The sequence below is a fragment of the Ovis aries genome, chromosome 8 (genome assembly GCF_016772045.2).
Source record: "Ovis aries strain OAR_USU_Benz2616 breed Rambouillet chromosome 8, ARS-UI_Ramb_v3.0, whole genome shotgun sequence".
NCBI lineage: Eukaryota > Metazoa > Chordata > Mammalia > Artiodactyla > Bovidae > Ovis > Ovis aries.
Genome location: NC_056061.1, coordinates 54,965,281 through 54,988,982, shown reverse-complemented (window position 1 = coordinate 54,988,982; position 23,702 = coordinate 54,965,281). Strand labels below are relative to the sequence as shown.

At 39.6% G+C, this 23,702-nt stretch overlaps 1 protein-coding gene across 3 annotated transcripts in view; it reads right to left on the bottom strand.

The window, feature by feature from the left end:
- The window catches only part of LAMA2 (laminin subunit alpha 2), a 684,287-nt gene that overhangs the window by 162,833 nt on the left and 497,752 nt on the right, over positions 1–23,702 (bottom strand). For all 3 annotated transcript variants that reach the window (XM_060419598.1, XM_060419599.1, XM_060419600.1), the window contains 2 exons: positions 20,747–20,940; positions 188–330 (listed from right to left, as the gene is read on the bottom strand). In XM_060419598.1, the coding sequence (XP_060275581.1) occupies positions 188–330; positions 20,747–20,940 (337 nt within the window). The remainder of the gene's footprint in view (positions 1–187; positions 331–20,746; positions 20,941–23,702) is intronic.

The following is a 23,702-nucleotide window of genomic DNA, read 5'->3' as shown; positions in this document are numbered from 1 at the left end:
TTAAGAGCAATCAGTAAATTGTAGTTTCAAGTCTGAAAAACTGGCTTAGAAAGCGTCTGAATTTCCCTAATAGCGGCCCGCCTTAATTTGGGACAATGGGAAGTGCAATTGCCAATTAGGGCAATTCCCCCTGGGGAAGCTTCCGTCATCTTGTATCCCAACTTTCGCTCTTACCGCTCCAACCTACCTTGAGTTCCTGAGTCATATTTTCAAGACCATACAGAATTTTATATGGAGCGGGCAGCGGGCCAGTGAGGTTGATGCTTGTGGCCATCTGCTCCAGGCGAGCCAAGTCACCGAGAAGAAGGCCGGTGCATTCATCTCCACAAACTGTGAAAGGGAAATGGCAAAGAATATTGACTTCTGCTAAGCATCCCAGACAGATGTGCAAAGATTTCAGCTACGAAATATTTTATGGGCTAAGTATCCTTCTGAGAAAGACGATGTTTCTCATCTCAAATAATTAACACTTTTAAAAGATGAAAACAACAACAAAAGAGCAGACATGCGTGTCCCCCAGAACCTGAGACGTGGATGATGAGATAAACTGAGGAGCCAGAGAAGAGGGGCCAATGGATTTTGAGAGGAAATGAGTGCATTGCCTAAGAACTAAAGAAGATGTAAGACCCAGAATACAGCATTTATAAATACCCCAGAAATGCCACCTGATCAGTGTACAGAAAATCCATAACTGGCAATAAAATATGCTTTGGAATCTAAAAATGTATACATTGGTCCCTGAGATAGAGCTGTGGAGAATCTGTAGCAATTGGGTCTCCGCATGCTTCCTGTATTAAATATGCAAAACCTGTATGACTCTTTAGCTTAACTTCTAATGATAAGGAGGTTTTTTTTTTACAAGTCAAAAGAACTCTTCTCTTTACAGTTTGTGGGGTTTTTTTTCCCCTTCCTGATGAAATCTATTTATTTACTTGCTTATTCACTTCCTTACTTACATATTTGCCAACTATTCCTCTTCAGTCACTCAGTGCATTATCGCTCACTATTAGATGCAGTCCCACAGATTTCTCCTTTGATGATTAACCTAACCCCGTCTTGTGGATAAATAACTGCCGAATGTCAGGAAAACTTTATTCTTGAAGTAGCAAAGAGTGCTAGTGTTCTACCTATATATTTTTTCAATAATTAGAAAGAGGGACTATTCAAAGTTGGTAGGGATGGAAGGGGCCTGGATGGTAGTAGAGAGAAAAAAAAGGTTTCTTCACCACTATCACACTAACTCATAAATAGTACAATTTCTAAAATTAGAATATGTTGATTCTTTTGGAGACTTTATAAAATATACCTATTCAGTTTGGGTTTTTAGTTCAATTTTTTTTTTTCACTCTTTGCCCATTGGAGAATGAGGTATAGCTTCTCCGTGCCAAGAAGCATGTGCTACCATATTTATGATATGCATCCATGTATTGAGAGAGTCAGTTCTTAGGTAGGTTGATAAGAAGTCCAGGGTCCCTGAGGAGAAAGGGGTCTGGGGATCTTGAGGAGGAGAAAATGACAAATATTTTTTTCTTTAAGCCCAGAGCTGATGATTATACAACAAAATAACTCATCTTGCTCAAGGATATGTTTTTCCTTAAACTTTGTACCAGTGATTATATAACAACAATGTAGCCTGCTTGAGGATATGTTTTTCCTTCTTGAGAACCTTCTGACTAATCCTGTCATTTTAAAATGTAAATTGTGGGAATGGGTCTGGGAAGATCTTTCTATTGTTAGTTCTAATCTTGTTATCTTAAAATGTATATTGTTGGAGTGGGTCTGGTAAGACCCTTACAATCCTGAGACCTTCTTTTGATTTACTGAAATAACCAACTGAAAAAGTATATAGCTCTCTTGCTAAGACTAGCAAGTGGGGCATTCTCCGTATCCCTTCTGATGTCTATGTCAGAAGCTTTCTCTGTCCCTTTTTATACTTTAATAAAACTCTGTCTACACAAAAGATCTTGAGTGATCAAACCTGGTCCCTGATCCTAAAGCTAAATCTTCTTTGGAGATCATGAATCTGACATTGTTCACCATAAGCAATCAGCATATAGATACAATTTCTAGCTTACATTCTGCATATGGAGGTATCAAAACTACACACATGTTAAAAGAGAGGAAAATACATACCATGAAAAATACTGAGATCTGGAGCTGCTTTGCCTCATGCTCCAAATTGGCAAGGATTCAATTAGTTCTCTAAACTAAACTCCCTTGTGCTGCCCAATGGAGAGAAAACCATTAACTGATGCTTGTAAACAAAGAAGTAGTACAGAGAGTGATTTTTTGATAGGATGGCAGTTAGACATGAGTCACAATATCCCTTCACAGGGGCTAAACTTCCCTCAGTTCAGTTCAGTAGCTCAGTCGTGTCCGACTCTTTGCGACCCCCTGAATCACAGCATGCCAGGCCTCCCTGTCCATCACCAATTCCCGGAGTTCACTCAGACTCAAGTCCATCAAGTCCGTGATGCCATCCAGCCATCTCAGTCTCAGTCGTCCCCTTCTCCTCCTGCCTCCAATCCCTCCCAGCATCAGAATCTTTTCCAATGAGTCAACTCTTCGCAGGAGGTGGCCAAAGTACTGGAGCTTTAGCTTTAGCATCATTCCTTCCAAAGAAATCCCAGGGTTGATCTCCTTCAGAATGGACTGGTTGGATCTCCTTGCAGTCCAAGGGACTCTCAAGAGTCTTCTCCAACACCACAGTTCAAAAGCATCAATTCTTTGGTGCTCAGCCTTCTTCACAGTCCAACTCTCACATCCATACATGACCACAGGAAAAACCATACCCTTGACTAGATGGACCTTAGTTGGCAAAGTAATGTCTCTGCTTTTCAACATGCTATCTAGGTTGGTCATAACTTTTCTTCCAAGGAGTAAGCGTCTTAATTTCATGGCTGCAGTCACCATATGCAGTGATTTTGGAGCCCCAAAAAATAAAGTCTGACACTGTTTCTACAATTTCCCCATCTATTTCCCATGAAGTGATGGGACTGGATGCCATGATCTTTGTTTTCTGAATGTTGAGCTTTAAGCCAACTTTTTCACTCTCCTCTTTCACTTTCATCAAGAGGCTTTTAGCTCCTCTTCACTTTCTGCCATAAGGGTGGTGTCATCTGCATAGCTGAGGTGATTGATATTTCTCCCAGAATTCTTGATTTCAGCTTGTGTTTCTTTCAGTCCAGCGTTTCTCATGATGTACTCTGCATAGAAGTTAAATAAGCAGGGTGACAATACACAGCCTTGACGTACTCCTTTTCCTATTTGTTCCATGTCCAGTTCTAACTGTTGCTTCCTGACCTGCATATAGATTTCTCAAGAGGCAGGTCAGGTGGTCTGGTATTCCCATCTCTGTCAGAATTTTCCACAGTTTATTGCGATCCACACAGTCAAAGGCTTTGGCATAGTCAATAAAGCAGAAATAGATGTTTTTCTGGAACTTTCTTGCTTTTTCCATGATCCAGCAGATGTTGGCAATTTGATCTCTGGTTCCTCTGCCTTTTGTAAAACCAGCTTGAACATCAGGGAGTTCACGGTTCACGTATTGCTGAAGCCTGGCTTGGAGAATTTTGAGCATTACTTTACTAGCAGGTGAGATGAGTGCAATTGTGTGGTAGTTTGAGCATTCTTTTGCATTGCCTTTCTTTGGGATTGGAATGAAAACTGACCTTTTCCAGTCCTGTGGCCACTGCTGAGTTTTCCAAATTTGCTGGCATATTGAGTGCAGCACTTTCACAGCATTATCTTTCAGGATTTAAAATAGCTCAACTGGAATTCTATCACCTCCACTAGCTTTGTTCATAGTGATGCTTTCTAAGGTCCACTTGACTTCACTTTCTAAGATGTCTGGCTCTAGATTAGTAATCACATCATCATGATTATCTGGGTCGTGAAGATCTTTTCTATACAGTTCTTCCGTGTATTCTTGCCACCTCTTCTTAATATCTTCTGCTTCTGTTAGGTCCATACCATTTCTGTCCTTTATCGAGACCATCTTTGCATGAAATGTTCCCTTAGAATCTCTAATTTTCTTGAAGAGATCTCTAGTCTTTCCCATTCTGTTGTTTCCCTCTATTTCTTTGCATTGATCGCTGAAGAAGGCTTTCTTATCTCTTCTTGCTATTTTTTGGAACTCTGCATTCAGATGCTTATATCTTTCCTTTTATCCTTTGCTTTTCGCCTCTCTTCTTTTCACTGCTATTTGTAAGGCCTCCCCAGACAGCCATTTTGCTTTTTTGCATTTCTTTTCCATGGGGATGGTCTTGATCCCTGTCTCCTGTACAATGCCATGAACCTCATTCCATAGTTCATCAGGCACTCTATCTGTCAGATCTAGGCCCTTAAATCTATTTCTCACTTCCACTGTATAATCATAAGGGATTTAATTGAGGTCATACCTGAATGATCTAGCAGTTTTCCCTACTTTCTTCAATTTGAGTCTGAATTTGGTAATAAGGAGTTCATGATCTGAGGCACAGTCAGCTCCTGGTCTTGTTTTTGTTGACTGTATAGAGCTTCTCCTTCTTTTGCTGCAAAGAATATAATCAATCTGATTTCGGTGTTGACCATCTGGTGATGTCCATGTGTAGAGTCTTCTCTTGTGTTGTTGGAACATGGTGTTTGCTATGACCAGTGCATTTTCTTGGCAAAACTCTATTAGTCTTTGCCCTGCTTCATTCCTCATTCCAAGGCCAAATTTGCCTGTTACTCCAGGTGTTTCTTGACTTCCTACTTTTGCATTTCAGTCCCCTATAATGAAAAGGACATCTTTTTTGGGTGTTAGTTCTAAAAGATCTTATAGGTCTTCATAAAACCGTTCAGCTTCAATTTCTTCAGTGTTACCGGTTGGGGCATAGACTTGGATAACTGTGATATTGAATGGTTTGCCTTGGAGATGAACAGAGATCATTCTGTCATTTTTGAGATTGCATCCAAGTACTGCATTTAGGACTCTTTTGTTGACCATGATGGCTACTCCTTTCTTCTGAGGGATTCCTGCCCATTTGCAGGTGACACCGGTGAGTGTGGAGCGCCACCTGCAGGGGTGCTCTAAGCTCCTGGTGGCTTGCAAGCTGAATGAATAAAGAGGCTTTGGAAGCAAGAAGTGAGGTCTGACAAACTAGAGCTGGATCTCTTTCTCTTCTATCCAGAATGAGAGAGGATTTGCTTTAAATGAAAACTAAGTAAAAGGAAGAGAAGACTGTGGCCTCAAACCTTCAGCTCAAGGTTAAGTGCTTGAGAAGTTTCAACAGACCTGTAAACATGAACCAATCATGGAACACACAAGCTGGAACACAATTAGGTACCAAATTGACTCTGTCTAAACACCAAGACACAGTTTAGTCCTCAAACTTGAATGGGTTTCAGAGTCATCTGAAGGGCTTTCTTAAATCACAGAAGGCTGGGCCATACCCCTAGCATTTCTGATTTGAGAGGTGATTGAATGGTCGGGTTTCTGATTCTCTGACTAAGCATGTGCTTTTGTAGCAAGCTTCCAGGTGAATATTAATTCTTTGTTCCTGGGCACCACACTTTGGATATCTACTGTATCAGCAGCAATCACATCACCTGGGAGCTTATTAGGATCTTGGGCCCCATCCCAGATCCAGTGAATCAGAATCTGCATTTCAGAAAGATTCCCCTGTGATCTCTGCATGTTAATATTTGAGATGCACTGCTGTGGGTCAGCGGCTCTGCATCTTGCTGCAGATTCGAATCATGGCCATTTACAAAAATACAGTTGTCTAGTGTTTCCCCTAGCCACCTCCAGACACTCTGATTTGATGGGTTTGTGGTAAGGCCCAGGCATCAGTACATTTAAAAGATACCAGATAATTCTATCATATAGCACAGTTTAGAACCACTGGGCCAGATGACAAACTTTACAGATTCTCTATCCTAAAGGGAGATGGGGTTTGGAAGAAAGAGGCATTTTAATTGCTGTCTCCTCTGTCGAGAACACTTCTTTCTTCATCTTCACCTATGTGACTCCTGGAGAATCAGGGCCAGGGCTCAAGTGTTACTTTCTTGGAGGAGTCAGCCCTGATGACTCTGAAATTACTGTCCTCACACATCACTATTGTATTCCCTTTGTCTTGTTATCTTAACACTCATGCATGTATAAGCTATCTTTTCATTTTAAGATTTTTATATTGTTTCTTTATCACCAGAGAAGGGACCTTAATCAGCTTTGGTAACAGTGTCTAAGAAAGTGTCTTGCGCATAGTAGGCAATCAACAAATATTTGTTTACTATTATCTTTGTGAAAGGAGAGCAAAAAATATTTTGGAGAAGATCACAGAGTTATTACCATTTTAAAAGTTCCATTCAACCTCTAGTGAACATGTATTTTGGGCAGATGTTCTCAGGATAGAAGCAAGCAGTGTGCTGTTTTTCACTTTCAAGATCTTGAAAGATACTTGATAATATGACATTTCACTATGCTTTTTAGGGTAGGGTGTTCTTCAGAATACATTGCTAGTTCTTCCTCTAACTTATTTAGGATTTATAACCTACCCATTTCTAAGAGGAATTGAGTCAGCTCATTGATAATGGTATGGCTTGAGGCTCCTCACTGATGATTCCAGAAACTTCCAGGGAAAAGTTTTCTTAGTAATTTCAGTTTTTACTTCATACAAGCATAAATCAGGGGCTGGAATGCAGAACTAGGTCTGATTTACTGTAAAACACTGCAGAGTAAATTGGTGAGCTAGAATGCCAAGAGGCATGATGAATACGGATTTTTCTCTCATTTATTCTACCCCCTGTCCATCTGTTTTGGTTTCTCATCTTCAGTTGTTGAAATGAAAATGTATTTAATTGCTCTTTCAAGGACTCATAATTCCATTTTATGTCTCTGCGTCCAAAGGTCTATTATTATACTATGTCTTATGCTCTGTATTTGCTTTTGGGGGAACAAAGTACAAGCACATTTCCATAAGTGAAGGCTAAGTTTTATAGTATGCTCCAAGTAATATACTAACACATATCCAAAATGGGTCAGAAAGACTTATGAATATGACAGCTATGGGGTTTTTTCAAAGCTTCTGTACAAGTCTAGTTCATGCAGTTATAAGATAAACACATGGGGAAATGTGCCCTTTACATAATGGTTTGCTAATTTTATCCTGACACAAAATATTTAACTTACACCACAAGCTACTTTCATTTGTCCTCAAAAAGTCTGAAATGTCTGGCAACAAACACTGGGAATGGGATGCAAATTAAAACCACATTTAATTCAGTACGATAGGAAAGATCTGAAGTGTGTATAGAGACAAGGAATATTCACATTACATAAACATTGTTCTTTGATAAGGGTGCAGTAACTACTCATAACACCTATCATATAATCAAGATCCCCAAGGAACCTCTCCAAACCATTCTCCTGTTAAGCAATAGAGATAAGTTATAAAATGAGATTCTGCCTGAAATGCATGGGAGCAAAAAGCAAATATTTTAAGACTATGATTATATTTTACATGACTAAATGTTTCTGAGGCCTTTCCTATGAAAGTGTCAGGATAAATTTGTGTCTAATATTAACAAATGCAGTACTAACTTCAGATTGTTATAGCTGGGCACATGTAAGGAGCAAATCATGCAGCTGAAATTACAGATCATTCCGTTAGCAATTAGTACAAAATACTGCATTTCTACTAGAGTCCCCCATGCATAATAAGCACTGGCTTACTGTCACAAAAAATTTACCCACCACATCCAAACCAAATAATCTGAAGCTGAAATGAGAGCACTGCATATTTTTAAAAAGGCCAAACCTATTAACCAATTTTAGGTAAAGATACACAAACTGTCCACTCTAAGCAAATAGGGATAAAATGAGTAAATACACATTTCTAACAAAAGAAAAAAGCTGTGTGTTAATGTGTGTTTTAATTTAATTCTTCTACATTAAGGCCATTGCTTGTCTCTTGTATATGGATTAAAATTTTTTTAATTTATTTACTTGGCTGCGCTGGGTCTTAGTTGCAGCACAGGGGATCTTTCGGTTGCAGTATGTAGCTTTGTGCACATGGAGCTAGTTCCCTGACCAGGGACTGAACTCAGGCCCCCTGACTTGGGAATAAGGAGTCTTAGACACTGGACCATCAGGAAAGTTTCTCGGTATGGATTTTATGTTTCTCTCTTTCCTCTTCAAGAAGAAAGTTTTAGATCAGCATTTATTTAAGACTTGTTAAATGAAATCAGTTATTCTATATTATTTATAGATAAATATCTTCTAAAATAAAAATGTGGCTTCAAATCCATTAAAAAGGCTTTTTATTTTGCCTGTTAGTTCTTTGAATAGAGGGAAAGGTTTTCCGTAGATTTTGGATGAGGCTGATAATTTATTCATGTGACAAGTTGTGAGGTATATAAATATTAAATAAAATTATGTACATAAAAATATATTTAAAATAAGTTCAATATGGTTCTTGGGCTTCCCTCATAGTTCAGTTGGCAAAGAATCTCCCTGCAATGCAGGAGACCCCAGTTCAATTTCTGGGTTGGTAAGATCTTCTGGAGAAGGGCGAGGCTGCCCACTCCAGTATTCTTGGGCTTCTCCTGTGGCTCAGCTGGTAAAAAAAATCCACCTGCAATGCAGGAGACCTGGGTTCAATCCCTGGGTTGGGAAGATCCCCTGGAGAAGGGAACAGCTACCCACTCCAGTATTCTGGCTTGGAGAATTCCATGGTCTGTATAGTTCATGGGGTCGCAAAGAGTCAGACATGACTGAGTGACTTTCACTTTCGATATGGTTCAAGTATGGTGCATCTCTTCAAAAAACAAAGGGAAGCTTTGAAACTACTACACGTAATAATGGGACAATATCTTTTATCTACACAGCATCCATTATGTGGCAGACAATATGTTGTATCTTGACTTCATTATCTTATCCAATCTTCAGAGAAATTCTATGAAATGAGTACTCTTAATGCCCTAATTTTAAAGATGAGAAAAATAGCTACAGTCAGTGTTTACAAATCCATAAATAATATATTTGAAGGACTTAAAGAGAAGAGAAAATATAAGGTGATTATAAAAGGGGTTTTCTGTGACTTGAAGAGCCTAGAATTACTTAAAAACCCAGAATTTAGCATATCTCATCAGAAATGGAGGCGCTGCACAAAACATCATGCTTTTGAAAAAAATGGTCAAATGATAACCATGATGATAAGAACAGCTAGAATTTACTGAACATCTATTATGCTTAGACTTGTCATCTAATGCACAAGGATTTTATGGATAGTGAAATGAGACTTGGAAAAGTTAACAAATCAAATGTGGCCAGCCAGAATTCAAAGCTTCTATAAAACTTCATAATAGCATGTTTCCTTGCTTTAGGAGATGGTCTGTTTCAGAGACATGATAAACCAGATGACTAGACTATCTCATTTATAAGACTTCTAACTTTAGGTAATGTGATCAATTTTTCTTCAAGGTTAATCAACTTCCTGGATCTTGCAGAGTGAACGCTGTAATCAAATAGCATTTACTCACAAAGCCTGACTGAAAATTAAATAGTGATCCACCTCTTCTGTATGACAGTTCAACAACACAACTCCTTAATCTATTAATGGAATGGCTTTTTCAACATGATACACAAACCATTGAGACTTGATAGCCAGTAAGAAAATCATCTGGACTCAGTGATAGTTGCTGTTCTACATTTTTAGCCTGAATGTAGGTCAAGGACCCTGGCAACAAGAAACTCAAAACATGTTTCTCAAACAAAACAGGTGTGAAAAAGGTGAAAGGTGGGTGAACAGAAATTACTTTTATAGCTACTCTGATGCCTGGATTTGAATTACATGCCCTGGTTTAGAATTACAGAAAACTCTAGTAGACGTGTATGTGTGTGATCAGTCATGTTCCACTCTTTGCAACCCCATGGACTGTAGCCCACCAGGCTCTTCCATCCATGGAATTTCCTAGACAAGAATAATGAAGTGGGTTGCCATTTCCTACTCTAGGGGACCCTCCCAACCCAGGGATCAAACCCATGTCTCTTGTGTTTCCTGCATTGGCAGGCAGATTCTTTGCCACTGTGCCATACTGGCCTTTGAATAGGAATTAGGACTTGGGGATTAAATAGAGACAGATGGAGGATGGCATTTAAAAGGCTAGGATGGAGGGTGATCACAAGTCTAACAAACAAAACCTCATTCATTAAATAGCAATGAAGGCCAAATGATGGTTTTTCATCATCTTTCATTATGGAAAGTCTCATTTGCTTCAGTGATCAACCACTTCCACTATTTTGTCCCTGCTCTTATATATAGGGAACATATATACTAACTGGTATTACTAATCTACTTTGAGTATAAGAATACTGCAGTGCTCTAGTGATAATATATGAAGGCCACTGCATTATTGTGATAGATTCTTGCTAACAACTGGCTATTGAAAGTAATAGTCTAAATAAAATAGCTAACACAAAGACCTACTGTATAGCACAGGGAAATATACTCAATAATAACCTGTAAGGGAAAATAATAAAAAACATTCATATATTATATGTATTTTATCAGTTCAGTTCAGTCGCTCAGTCATGTCCGACTCTTTGCGACCGCATGAACCACAGCACGCCAGGCCTCCCTGTCCATCACCAACACCCTGAGTTCACTCAGACTCATGTCCATCGAGTCAGTGATGCCATTCTGCCATCTCATCCTCTGTTGTCACCTTCTCCTGCCCCCAGTCCCTCCCAGCAACAGAGTCTTTGCCAACGAGTCAACTCTTCTCATGAGGTGGCCAAAGTACTGGAGTTTCAGCTTCAGCATCATTCCTTACAAAGAAATCCCAGGGCTGATCTCCTTCAGAAAGGACTGGTTGGATCTCCTTACAGTCCAAGGAACTCTCAAGAATCTTCTCCAACACCACAGTTCAAAACATCAATTCTTCAGTGCTCAGCTTTCTTTACAGTCCAACTCTCACATCCATACATGACTACTGGAAAAACCATAGCCTTGACTAGACAGACCTTAGTTGGCAAAGTAATGTCTCTGCTTTTGAATATGCTATCTAGGTTGGTCATAACTTTTCTTCCAAGGAGTAAGCATCTTTTAATTTCATGGCTGCAGTCATCATCTGCAGTGATTTTGGAGCCCAAAAAAGTAAAGTCTGACACTGTTTCCCCATCTATTTCCCATGAAGTGATGGGACCAAGATGTCATGATCTTTGTTTTCTGAATGTTGAGCTTTAAACCAACTTTTTCACTGTCTTCCTTCACTTTCATCAAGAGGCTTTTTAGTTCCTCTTCACTTTCTGCCATAAGGGTGGTGTCATCTGCATATCTGAGGTGATTGATATTTCTCCCGGCAATCTTAATTTCAGCTTGCACTTCTAGCCCAGCATTTCTCATGATGTACTCTGCATAGAAGTTAAATAAGCAGGGAAACAATATACAGCCTTGACATACTCTTTTTCCTATTTGGAACCAGTCTGTTGTTCCATGTCCAGTTCTAACTGTTGTTTCCTGACCTGTATATAGGTTTCTCAAGAGGCAGGTCAGGTGGTCTGGTATTCCCATCTCTTTCAGAATTTTCCACAGTTTATTGTGATCCACACAGTCAAAGGCTTTGGCATAGTCAATAAAGCAGAAATAGATGTTTTTTTGGAACTCCCTTGCTTTTTCGATGATCCAGCGGGTGTTGGCAATTTGATCCCTGGTTCCTCTGCCTTTTCTAAAACAAGCTTGAGCATCTGGAAGTTCACGGTTCACATATTGCTGAAGTCTGGCTTGGAGAATTTTGAGCATTACTTTACTAGCGTGTGAGATGAGTGCAATTGTGCGGTAGTTTGAGCATTCTTTGGCATTGCCTTTCTTTGGGACTGGAATGAAAACTGACCTTTTCCAGTCCTGTGGCCACTGCTGAGTTTTCCAAATTTGCTGGCATATTGAGTGCAGCACTTTCACAGCATTATCTTTCAGGATTTGAAATAGCTCAGCTGGAATGCCATCACCTCCACTAGCTTTGTTCATAGTGATGCTTTCTAAGGCCCACTTGACTTCACATTCCAGGATATCTGGCTCTAGGTGAGTGATCACACCATCGTGATTATCTTGGTCATGAAGATCTTTTTCGTACAGTTCTTCTGTGTATTCTTGCCACCTCTTCTTAATATCTTCTGCTTCTGTTAGGTCCATACTATTTCTGTCCTTTATCGTGCTCATCTTTGCATGAAATGTTCCCTTGGTATCTCTAATTTTCTTGAAGAGATCTCTAGTCTTTCCCATTCTGTTGTTTCCCTCTATTTCTTTTCATTGATCACTGAGGAAGGCTTTCTTATCTCTCCTTGCTATTCTTTGGAACTCTGCATTCAAATGCTTATATCTTTCCTTTTCTCCTTTGCTTTTCACCTCTCTTCTTTTCACAGCTATTTGAAAGGCCTCCTTAGATAGCCATTTTGCTTTTTTGCATTTCTTTTCCATGGGGATAGTCTTGATCCCTGTCTCCTATACAATGTCACAAATCTCAGTCCATAGTTCATCAGGCACTCTATCTATCAGATTTAGGCCCTTAAAGCTATTTCTCACTTCTACTGTATAATCATAAGGGATTTGATTTAGGTCATACCTGAGTGGTCTAGTGGTTTTCCCTACTCTTCAATTTCAGTCTGAATTTGGCAATAAGGAGTTCATGATCTGAGGCACAGTCAGCTCCTGGTCTTGTTTTTGTTGACTGTATAGAGCTCCTCTATCTTTTGCTGCAAAGAATATAATCAATCTGATTTCAGTGTTGACCATCTGGTGATGTCCATGTGTAGAGTCTTCTCTTGTGTTGTTGGAAGAGGTTGTTTGATATGACCAGTGCATTTTCTTGGCAAAACTCTATTAGTCTTTGCCCTGCTTCATTCCTCATTCCAAGTCCAAATTTTCCTGTTACTCCAGGTGATTCTTGACTTCCTACTTTTGCATTTCAGTCCCTTATCATGAAAAGGACATCTTTTTTGGGTGTTAGTTCTAAAAGATCTTGTAGGTCTTCATAAAACCATTCAACTTCAGTTTCTTCAGTGTTACTGGTTGGGGCATAGACTTGGATAACTGTGATATTGAATGGTTTGCCTTGGAAACGAACAGAGATCATTCTGTCATTTTTGAGGTTGCATCCAAGTACTGCATTTCGGACTCTTTTGTTGACCATGGTGGCTACTCCATTTCTCCTAAGGGATTCCTGCAGGCAGTAGTAGATATAATGGTCATCTGAGTTAAATTCACCCATTCCAGCCCACCTATGGGCAGCTCCGACAGCACACATAGAGCAGCCGAGAGGAGCTACCCCATGTCTGAGGTCAGGGGCAGAAGCCGGGAGGACCCCATGCCCTCGGGGCAGCAGCCAAGAGGAGTTACCCCACACCCGAGGTAAGGGGCAGTGGCCGAGAATGCCAGGCTGCGACGGCGCAGGAACGGCCAAGAGGAGCTACCCCACATCTGAGGTCAGGGGTGGCAGCTGAGAGGAGGTACCCCGTGTCCAAGGTCAGGGGTAGTGGCCGAGAGTGCCACACTGCGACAGTGCAGGAGCAGCCGAAAGGAGCTACCCCATGTCCCAGGCCAGATGCGGTGACCAGGAGGAGCAACCCCATGTCTGAGGTCAGGGGCGGTGGCTGGGAGAAACAACCCCATGTCCAAGGAGTGGTGGCGCGTGGGTACAGGAAGGCCTAGAGGAGCTATTCCACATTCAAGGTCAGAAGGGGCGGCGGTGAGGAGATACCCCTCATCAAAGGTAAGGAGCAGTGGCTGCGCTTTGAAGAGATACCCCACATCCAAGGTAAGAGAAACCCAAGTAAGACAGCAGGTGTTGCAAGAGGGCATCAGAGGGCAGACACACTGAAACCATACTCAAAGAAAACTACTCAATCTAATCACACTAGGACCACAGCCTTGTCTAACTCAATGAAACTAAGCCATGCCTGTGGGGCCACCCAAGATGGGCATGTCATTGTTCAGAGGTCTGACAGAATGTGGTCCACTGGAGAAGGGAATGGCAAACCACTTCAGTATTCTTGCCTTGAGAACCCATGAACAGTATGAAAAGGTAAAATGATAGGATACTGAAAGAGGAACTCCCAGGTCAGTAGGTGCCCAATATGCTACTGGAGATCAGTGGAGAAATAACTCCAGAAAGAATGAAGGGATGGAGCCAAAGCAAAAACAATACCCAGTTGTGGATATGACTGGTGATAGAAGCAAGGTTCGATGCTGTAAAGAGCAATATTGAATAGGAACCTGGAATGTCAGGCCCATGAATCAAGGCAAATTGGAAGTGGTCAAACAGGAGATGGCAAGAGTGACCGTTGTCATTCTAGGAATCAGCAAACTAAAATGGACTGGAATGGGTGAATTTAACTCAGATGACCATTTAACTCAGATGTATTTTATACATATGTATGTGTGTGTATATATATATATAAACTGAATCACGGGCTTCCATGGTGGCTCAGTAGTAAAGAATCTGCCTGCAAAGCAGGAGATGCAGGTTTAATCCCTGGATTGGGAAGATCCCCTGGAGAAGGAAATGGCAACCCTCTCTAGTATTGTTGCCTGGGAAATACCATGGACAGAGGAGCCTGGTGGACTACAGTCTATGGGGTCTCAAAAGAGCTGGACATGACTTAGTGTCTAAACAACAACAATAAACTGAAGCACTGTGCTCTACACCTGAAACTAACTTTACATTGTAAATCAACAACTCTTCAATAAAGTAAATAAAATAAAGACAATAATCTATATAAAGACATCACTTTGCCAACAAAGGTCTGTCTAGTCAAAGCTATGGTTTTTCCAGTAGTCATGTATAGATGTGAGAGCTGGACCATAAAGAAGACTGAGTGTCAAAGAACTGATGCTTTCAAACTGTGATGTTGGAGAAGACTCTTGAGAGTCCCTTGGACTGCAAGGAGATCAAACCAGTCAGTCTTAAAGGAAATCAACCCTGAATATTCTTTGGAAGTACTGATGCTGAAGCTGAAGTTCCAGTACTTTGGCCACCTGATGCAAAGAGCCGATTCATTGGAAAAGACCCTGATGTTGGTCAAGATTGAAGGCAGGAGGAGAGAGGGAAGACAGATGACCAGATGGCTGGATGGCATCACCAACTCAACAGACAGGAGCTGAGCAAGCTCTGAGAGTTGGTGAAGGACAGGGAAGTCTGCTGTGCTGCTGTCCATGGGATTGCAAAGAGTCTGACACAGCTGAATGACTGAACAACAACAAGACTAAGGTAGGAAAAGACTTCAAACCTTGGGTTTTACCGAGTGTCTGGAAAGTGCGTATTTTACAGACTTAGTGTGGTAAAATATTTAGCTAGGCTTACTTTATGAGGTAAAAACATAGTTCATGATTGCTTTTGCAATGTTAGCAAGCAAAGCATCATCTTAAATTTTATATTTTAGATAATTTGTGACTATAAATAAGTGCTGATACATTCCTAATATTTCATACATATTGAATATAAATAGAAAGCACCAATTTGATATTTATAAAATATTTTAGGCACTCTTTATGGAATGACATCTTGCCAACAGCTCTATTTTGAACATCACATGAGTTGTTCAGTGTTAACTACTGAACTACTGAACTAGACTCTTGTGACCCCATGGACTGTAGTCCACCAGGCTTCTCTGTCCATGGAATTCCCTAGGCAAGAATCTTGGAGTGGGTTGCCATTCCCTTCTCCAGGGGATCTTCCCATCCCAGGGATTGAACCTGGGTCTTCTACATTGCAGATTCTTTACCACCTGAGCCACCAGGGGAGCCCCAAATAGGACATAAACAGATCCAAATTTTGTGTTTCCCAATATAAAACTTTACTATTAAATAAACAATGGTTTTCTTGCTCAGTCTCAAGTTTCAGAAAGGCAGGTGGTTGGTCTCATTTTATAAAATGACATGTACATTATGAATGAGGCTGAAAAAAGAGGTTGGATTTGTATTAACCTAACTCACTAAGGAGAGGCTCTCATTTGGGAAGTCCAATAAGACCTATTCAGAACTCATCAGCATCTAAAAGGAAGAAGACATTGCAGAGCTTTCTCCAGTCCGTCTCATTAGGAAAAAAATACAAAGGCCTTGAAGAAATCTGAGTGCCAGTTAATGTGTCTTTTCACCTGCATGGAGGGACTGCAAGGACTTCACCTGGCAATCTCTGATTAATAAGAATCTACCATAACTACCACAATGTTTTAAATCTTGGAGAGTCTCAATGGTTAGCAGAGGAAAAAAAATGTATGTACCTATTGACTTTACATATATTAATTTTTTTTTAGCCCATCTTATCTTTATTCTTTCTTGAGGGAACATGGGCTTTAAGCCCAGAAGAAGTAGATGAATAATGAACTGAATTAACTAATGTTGACTATATTGGGAAAACCACGTTTGCCCTTTGCGTCTCGGATTAACAGTCAATGGAGAGGTTAAGAAAGTATTTGCAAGACAGACCTACGTTCAAACCACAACTCTGTTGAAAAGTCAGGGTGAACCTTGGAAAGGTGACTTAAATCATCTAAATTCAGGTTTTAAAAAATCACACTGTGGATATAATAACATGTGGGGATGTTGTAAGAATTAAGTGCTTACCGTCACTTCTGACAAATGGTAGTCTCTCAATATGGGTGAATTGCTAAAGAAGTGAACCATGTGGGGTGAAAGGGTCTTTAGGGGATGCTTGAGATTGAAGACAGACACAATGGTTAGGTATGCCTGAGTATTAGTTGGCTTGGTGGGGTTGATAATGTTGGTAGGTTGAATCTGGATAATTATGAGAAATTCTGGTATCTCCTAATAAGATTAACATATTATTTGTGTAAATTCATGATAGTAATGGAATATCCCTATATAAAAAACCTGTGTCCTGCAAGAAATTCACTACTATATTTTGGATCCAATAAAACCCTACCTTTCTTGTAGTTGTTTAGTTGGTAAGTCATGTCTGACTCATTTGCGACCTCATGGACTGTAGCCTGCCAGGCTCCTCTGTTGGATTTCCCAGGCAGGAATACTGGAGTGGATTGCCATTTCCTTCTCCAGGGACTCTTTCTGACCCAGGAATCGAACCTGTAACTTCTACATTGGCAGGTGGATTCTTTACCACTGAGTCATCAGAAAATTCTGAAACCCTAGCTTGCTCACTGGCAATTATCTGTGCCAGCTACTAGTTTTTTTTTTTTTTTGAAGAGAAGGTGGTCAAGGAAAGCTCTTTCATGATTTCTACATTTTCCCTGTCTTCTTTACAGCATAATTTAAAATTATTCACTAAATAAAGAGCATAAACTATACAGGGAATATATAAATTCTTTCCAACAATATGCAATTCATCTGAGATACTACAATGATCATGCGCAGATCATGCTTAGGTAATTTATTTGCTAAATAAATTAAGAGCATAAGCAATAGTTAGAACCAGACATGGAACAACAGACTTATTCCAAACTGAGAAAGGAGTACATCAAGGCTGTATGTTGTCACCCTGCTAAAATTTAACTTACATGCAGAGTACATCAGGTGAACTGCCAGGCTGGATGAAGAACAAGCTGAAATCAAGATTGCTGCGAGAAATGTCAATAACCTCAGATATGCATATGATACCACCCTTATGACAGAAAGCAAAGAACTAAAGAGTCTCTTGATGAAAGTGAAGGAGGATGGTGAAAAAGTTGGTTTAAAACTCAACATCAAAAAACTAAGATTATGACATCTGATTCCATCACTTCATGGCAAATAGATGGGGAAACAATGGAAATAGTGACAGACTTTCTTTTCTTGGGCTCCAAAATCACTGCAGATGGTGACTGCAGCCATGAAATTAAAAGATGCTTACTCCTTGGAAGCAAAGCTATGACAAACCTAGACAGCACATTCAAAAGCAGAGACATCACTATGCTGGCAAAGGTCTGTCTAGTCAAAGCTGTGGTTTTTCCAGTAGTCATGTATGGATGTGAGAGTTGGATCATAAAGAAAGCTGAGCACCAAAGAATTGATGCTTCTCAACTCTGGTGTTGGAGAAGACTCCTGAGAGTCCCTTGGGCTGCAAGAAGATCCAACCACTCAATCTTAAGGGAAATCAGTCCTGAATATTCATTGGAAGGACTGATGCTGAAGCTGAAACTCCAATACTTTGGTCACCTCATGTGAAGATCTGACTCACTGGAAAAGATCCTGATGCTGGGAAAGACTGAAGGTGGGAGGAGAAGGGGATGACATAGGATGAGATGGCTTGATGGTATCACTGACTCAATGGACATGAGTTTCAGGAAGCTCTTGGAGTTGGTGAAGGACAGGGAATCCTGGCATGCTGCAGTCGATGGGGACACAGAGTTGGACATGATTAAGCAATTGAACTCACTGACTGACTGAAGAGCATAAACTCTATAGGGAGTACATAAATTCTTTCTACCAATATGCAGCTCACCTGAGATACTGCAATGATCATTTCCTGGTGCATTTTTTAAAAAAGTATACACATCCATGATGTGGGCCAAATTAAACTGTATTTTCTAAAGAATCAGCCAAAGAGAGAAGAACTAATGGTATGATACATGCTACTAATGATTTGAGTTTTATTTCTATCAAATGTGACAAACATCTTATTTTTATAGTCAGCACAGATAACAGCACTATTTTATCTCTTTTCTTTATTGAAGTAACATGGTCTCCAGGCTCTGAAGAAGGTTTTATTTGTATCAGAGGACACTTTTCCTTACTACATAAATATTCTCTTGCCAGAATCAAGCTACTTCATCCACTCTCACTCATGGGCATTATCAAATTCTACTATATTCATATGTGACAAAACAGGACCAGCAGATCAATGTACTAGGTGAATTCATTCTTTGGTTTCTTGCTCTAAGTTAGCTTAAGGATTTAGAAAGAAGGAAAGGAGGAAGTAAAATTATCACTATTTGCAGATGACATGATGCTTTATATAGAAAATCCTAAAGAAACTGCCAAAAAACTATTTGAACTCATTAATGAATTCAGTAAAGTGGCAGGATACAAAATTAATATCCAAAAATCTGTTGTGTTTCTGTACCCTAAAGACAAACTATGAGAAGAGAAATTAAGAAAACAATCCAATTTACAAATGCATCAAAAAGAATACATCTAAAGAGATAAAAGGCTTCTACTGGTAAAACTATATGACATTGATTACAAAAAATTGAAGACAGAACAAAAAATGGAAAGATAGACTGTGCTTATGGATTGGAAGGATAAATATTGCTTGAATGAGCATACTTGGAAAAACAAAAGACTCCAAAGGGCCAATACAATTTTGTGAAAGAACAGAGCTGGAGGGATCATGCTCCTTGACTTTAGACTATACTACAGAGCTACATTTATCAAAAGAATATGATACTGGTACAAAAACATACATATAAATCAATGCAACAAGATAGAAAGCAAACAAACCATGATCTCATAGAAAAAGAGATCAGATTTTTCTGATCTCACCCCTAGAAAATTAATTAATTTAAAATTCATGGTCTGTTAGATTAGCATTTAGGTTATGAATATATATTATATAGTTGAATATTTCCATGTTAATAGTTAACTTTAATAACAATATTAAAACTGGTTGTATTATACTGGAAGTCCATGCAATTATCATTAAAATGTGCCATTTTACTTCAGAAGAGTGAATCTATATATACCAATAACTGAATATGATAATGTAAATGTATATTACATACTACACTTTATCTCCTCCCATCAAACTTGACATTTATCTTTATTTTAAATGCAATATGAAATATACAGAAAAGAAGAAGTTTAAAAATTATATTCCCAAATATACCCAATCTTTACCTTTTGGCAGATCTAAAAAGCCAGGGTTAGCTTTTGAGGTAACTCATAAAATTAGAGCACAAACAAAAATTCTAGTGAAAATGTTATCAAGCTTCAGACACACACAGATGTTAAAACCAGAAATACAAGCATATGTAAATACACTAAAATATGTAAATATTGAAAAAAAAGCACTTAAATAATTTCTACTTATATTTGTTAGAAAGAATTAAGACCAATATTGTAAATTTCCTCAAGGAAAAGAATATACCACAGTATAATGGTCCTCCCTATATTTATAAATAACCTTTTTAGATTATATAAGATCTAAGAATTATATTTAATACTGATAGTCAATGTACACTCAGGATGGCATTACTGAATCCTGAAGCAGTTAAAACAAAGGAAAACATGCGAGTAGAAACCCTTGAGTTCATTGTCACTGCTTCCAGGTTCTGTAGTACAAGAGAAAGTTAAGAAGAAGGATGCCCATGGATTTCTGTAAACTCAGAAAAGCCAGTTGTATTTCAAGGGTTACAGTGCCTGTCCATTTGATTACAAATTCAAGAGGATTCTTAAAAAATTTAACAAACCCAGACCTTTAATCTGTCACAAAGGCAATGTCAGCTTTAGGTAAAACTGCAAACTCTTAGATGGGGAAAATAAAATAGAATCTGCCTCTGGGAACTTTGCTGTAGGTCTTCAATGAACTGACTAAAGCATGCTGAGGATTTTCTCAGCTATTCTTGGCTCAGCAGGATGGAGACAAAACAGCAGGCAAACAGCAGAAGGTGGACAGACAGTGTCAGGGAGAACGAACAGTAGCAGTAACTATTGAGAAACAAGGGAAACACGAGCTATTGAAAAATAAGGAAAAAAAAAATCAGTCTTTCTTACTGGAAATGAGACAGAAATGGAACCAAGCCCCCCAAAGCCAATAATCAAGTTAGTATACGTACAAACACACTCCATGCCCTCGCGCGCATGCCCCTGTTCACAGCCGTCACACTTCCGCCCTGTGGCTCCGGGTCGGCACGTGCAGATCCCCGTGACGGGGTCACAGGGGACAGGCAGTGAGCCATGGGGGTCACACTCACATTCTTGGCAGGAGCCTCCAGGGCTGCTTGGGCTGCCGGTATAGCCAGGGGCACACCTGAATTTAAACAATGACAATGCAAAGGAGATTAATAATAAGTCATGTCTCGAAATTGTTGTTGTTGTGTGTGTGTTGTTGTGAATGAAACAAAATTGATAGCAAAAGTCAATAGATCAGGGGTTAACAAATTTTTCCTGCAAAGAGCTAGACAGTAAACATTGCAGGCTTTGTAGGTCAAGAGGCAAAATCAAACTCATGCAGTGAAAGAGAGAGAAATTTTCAAACATTTTTGGCTGAAGGAATTCAAATCAGAATATTAATCAAGTATAAATTGTTTTATAATAATATACTAATGGAAAACTGATATAATAATGAGAAGAATGGGATTCTTGTCAAGGTATCAAATTTACATGCATGGGTACAAAGTCACTTCAGTGATGTCCAACTCTGTGTGACCCCATGGACTGTAGACCACCAGGCTCCTCTGTCCATAGAATTCTTTAGGCAAGAATACTGGAGTGGGTTTTTGTTTTCTCTTCCACAAATTTACATAACTGTAGCTAAATATTTAGTATTCTCTGTTAGATAAGTCTACCTCTAACAAGCATTCACAGCTTGGGTGCCATACAGAAATAGGCAATGGGCCCACTACTGCTTTAGATTACAAAAAATTTTTTTGAAGTCTTCATTTTTAAATTAGAAATGAATAAAAATTTACATTGATTTCTGGGCTTACCTAGATGCATTCATTTTAGGGATCAAAATGACCAAATAATTCAACTTATTAATTTTACTAATGAGAAAAAGGAAGCAAGTGGCAATAAATGGCTACATTTTCTATTTAATTCTTTCCTTTTGATCACATATTTCTCAAGACAGATTTTTTATTGTGTCTCTCTGGAAGTGGATTATTTGATATAAATAAAATATGTAACACTAACTTCAGAAATTCTAAAGGAAATCCAACTGAATGAACCCCAAATGCCAACTGTTCGTCAATCTTCTACCCTTCAGTGAAACAATTCACTTAAGTATATGATGGTTATGTTACTGTAAGTTTGTGTGCTAAGTTGCTTCAGTTGTGTCCAACTGTTTGAGACCCCAGGGACTGTAGCCCACCAGATTCCTCCGCCAGTGGGATTCTCCAGGCAAGAATACTGGAGTGGGTTGCCATGCCTGTCTCCAGGGGATCTTCCTGACCCAGCGATCAAACCCACATCTCTTAAGGCTCCTGCACTGGCAGGCAGGGTCTTTACCACTAGCACCACCTGGGAAGCCCAAGTAAGCTGGGTAACTTTTAAGAGATGCTAACAAGACTATATGCTCTGAATTACCAAGGATGGTCCCAGATTGCCTGTTGTTCTGGCTTAAGTGTTAAAAACACAGAGTCAGTTTCCTGGATAGCACAATAAATTATGTATATGTAGTTCAGCCTAAGTATAATCAACAGCTAGCAAAGTAATACTCAAAATTCTCCAAGCCAGGCTTCAACAGTGCATGAACTGTGAACTTCCAGATGTTCAAGCTGAGTTTAGAAAAGGCAGAGGAACCAGAGATCAAATTGTCATCTGTTGGATCATCGAAAAAGCAAGAGAGTTGCAGAAAAACACATCTACTTCTGCTTTATTGATTATGCCAAGGTCTTTGACTATGTGGATCACAAAAAACTGAAAAATTCTTCAAGAGATGGGAATACCAGACCACCTGACCTGCCTCCTGAGAAATCTGTATGCTGGTCAAGAAGCAACAGTTAGAACTGGACATGGAACAACAGACTGGTTCCAAATCGGGAAGGGAGTATGTCAAGGCTATATATTGTTACCCTGCTTATTTAACTTATATGAAGAGTACATCATGGGAAATGCTGGACTGGATGAATCACAAGCTGGAATCAGGATTGCTGGGAGAAATGTCATAACCTCAGATATGCAGATGACACCTTCCTTATGGCAGAAAGTGAAGAAGAACTAAAGAGCCTCTTGATGAAAGTGAAAGAGGAGAGTGAAAAAGTTGACTGAAAACTCAACATTCAGAAAGTTTAGATCATGGCATCTGGTCCCATCACTTCACAGAAAATAGAAGAGGAAATAGTAGAAACGATGACAGACTTTAATTTTTTTGGCTCCAAAATCACTGCAGATGGTGACTGCAGCCATGAAATTAAAAGACGCTTGCTCCTTGGAAGAAAAGTTATGACCAACCTAGACAGCATATTAAAAAGCAGAGACATTGCTTTACCAACAAATGTATGTCTAGTCAAAGCTATGGTTTTTCCAGTAGTCATGTATGGATGTGAGAGTTGGCCTATAAAGAAAGCTGAGTGCTGAAGAGTTCATGCTTTTGAACTGTGGTGTCAGAAAGGACTCTCGAGAGTCCCTTAGACTGCAAGGAGATCCAACTAGTTCATCCTAAAGGAAATTTGTCCTGAATATTTACTGGAAGGACTGATGCTGCAGCTGAAACTCCAATACTTTGGCCACCCGATGCAAAGATCTGACTCATTGGAAAAGACCCTGATGCTGGGAAAGATTGAAGGCGAGAGGAGAAGGGGACAACAGAGGATGAGATGGCTGGATGGCATCACTGACTAAATGGGCATGAGTTTGTGTAAACTCTGGGAGTTGGTATTGGACAGGGAAGCCTGGCTTGCTGCAGTCCATGGGGTTACAAAGAGTCAGACACAACTGAGTGACTCAACTGAACTAAAGGATGTTTGTTCAAGAGGCAAACAGAGAAGGAAGATGAGAGACAGTAGGAGATTTAATCCAAAAGTTGTAAACACTAGCCAAATAATCCTGGACCATCTTTAGTGGCCTAGG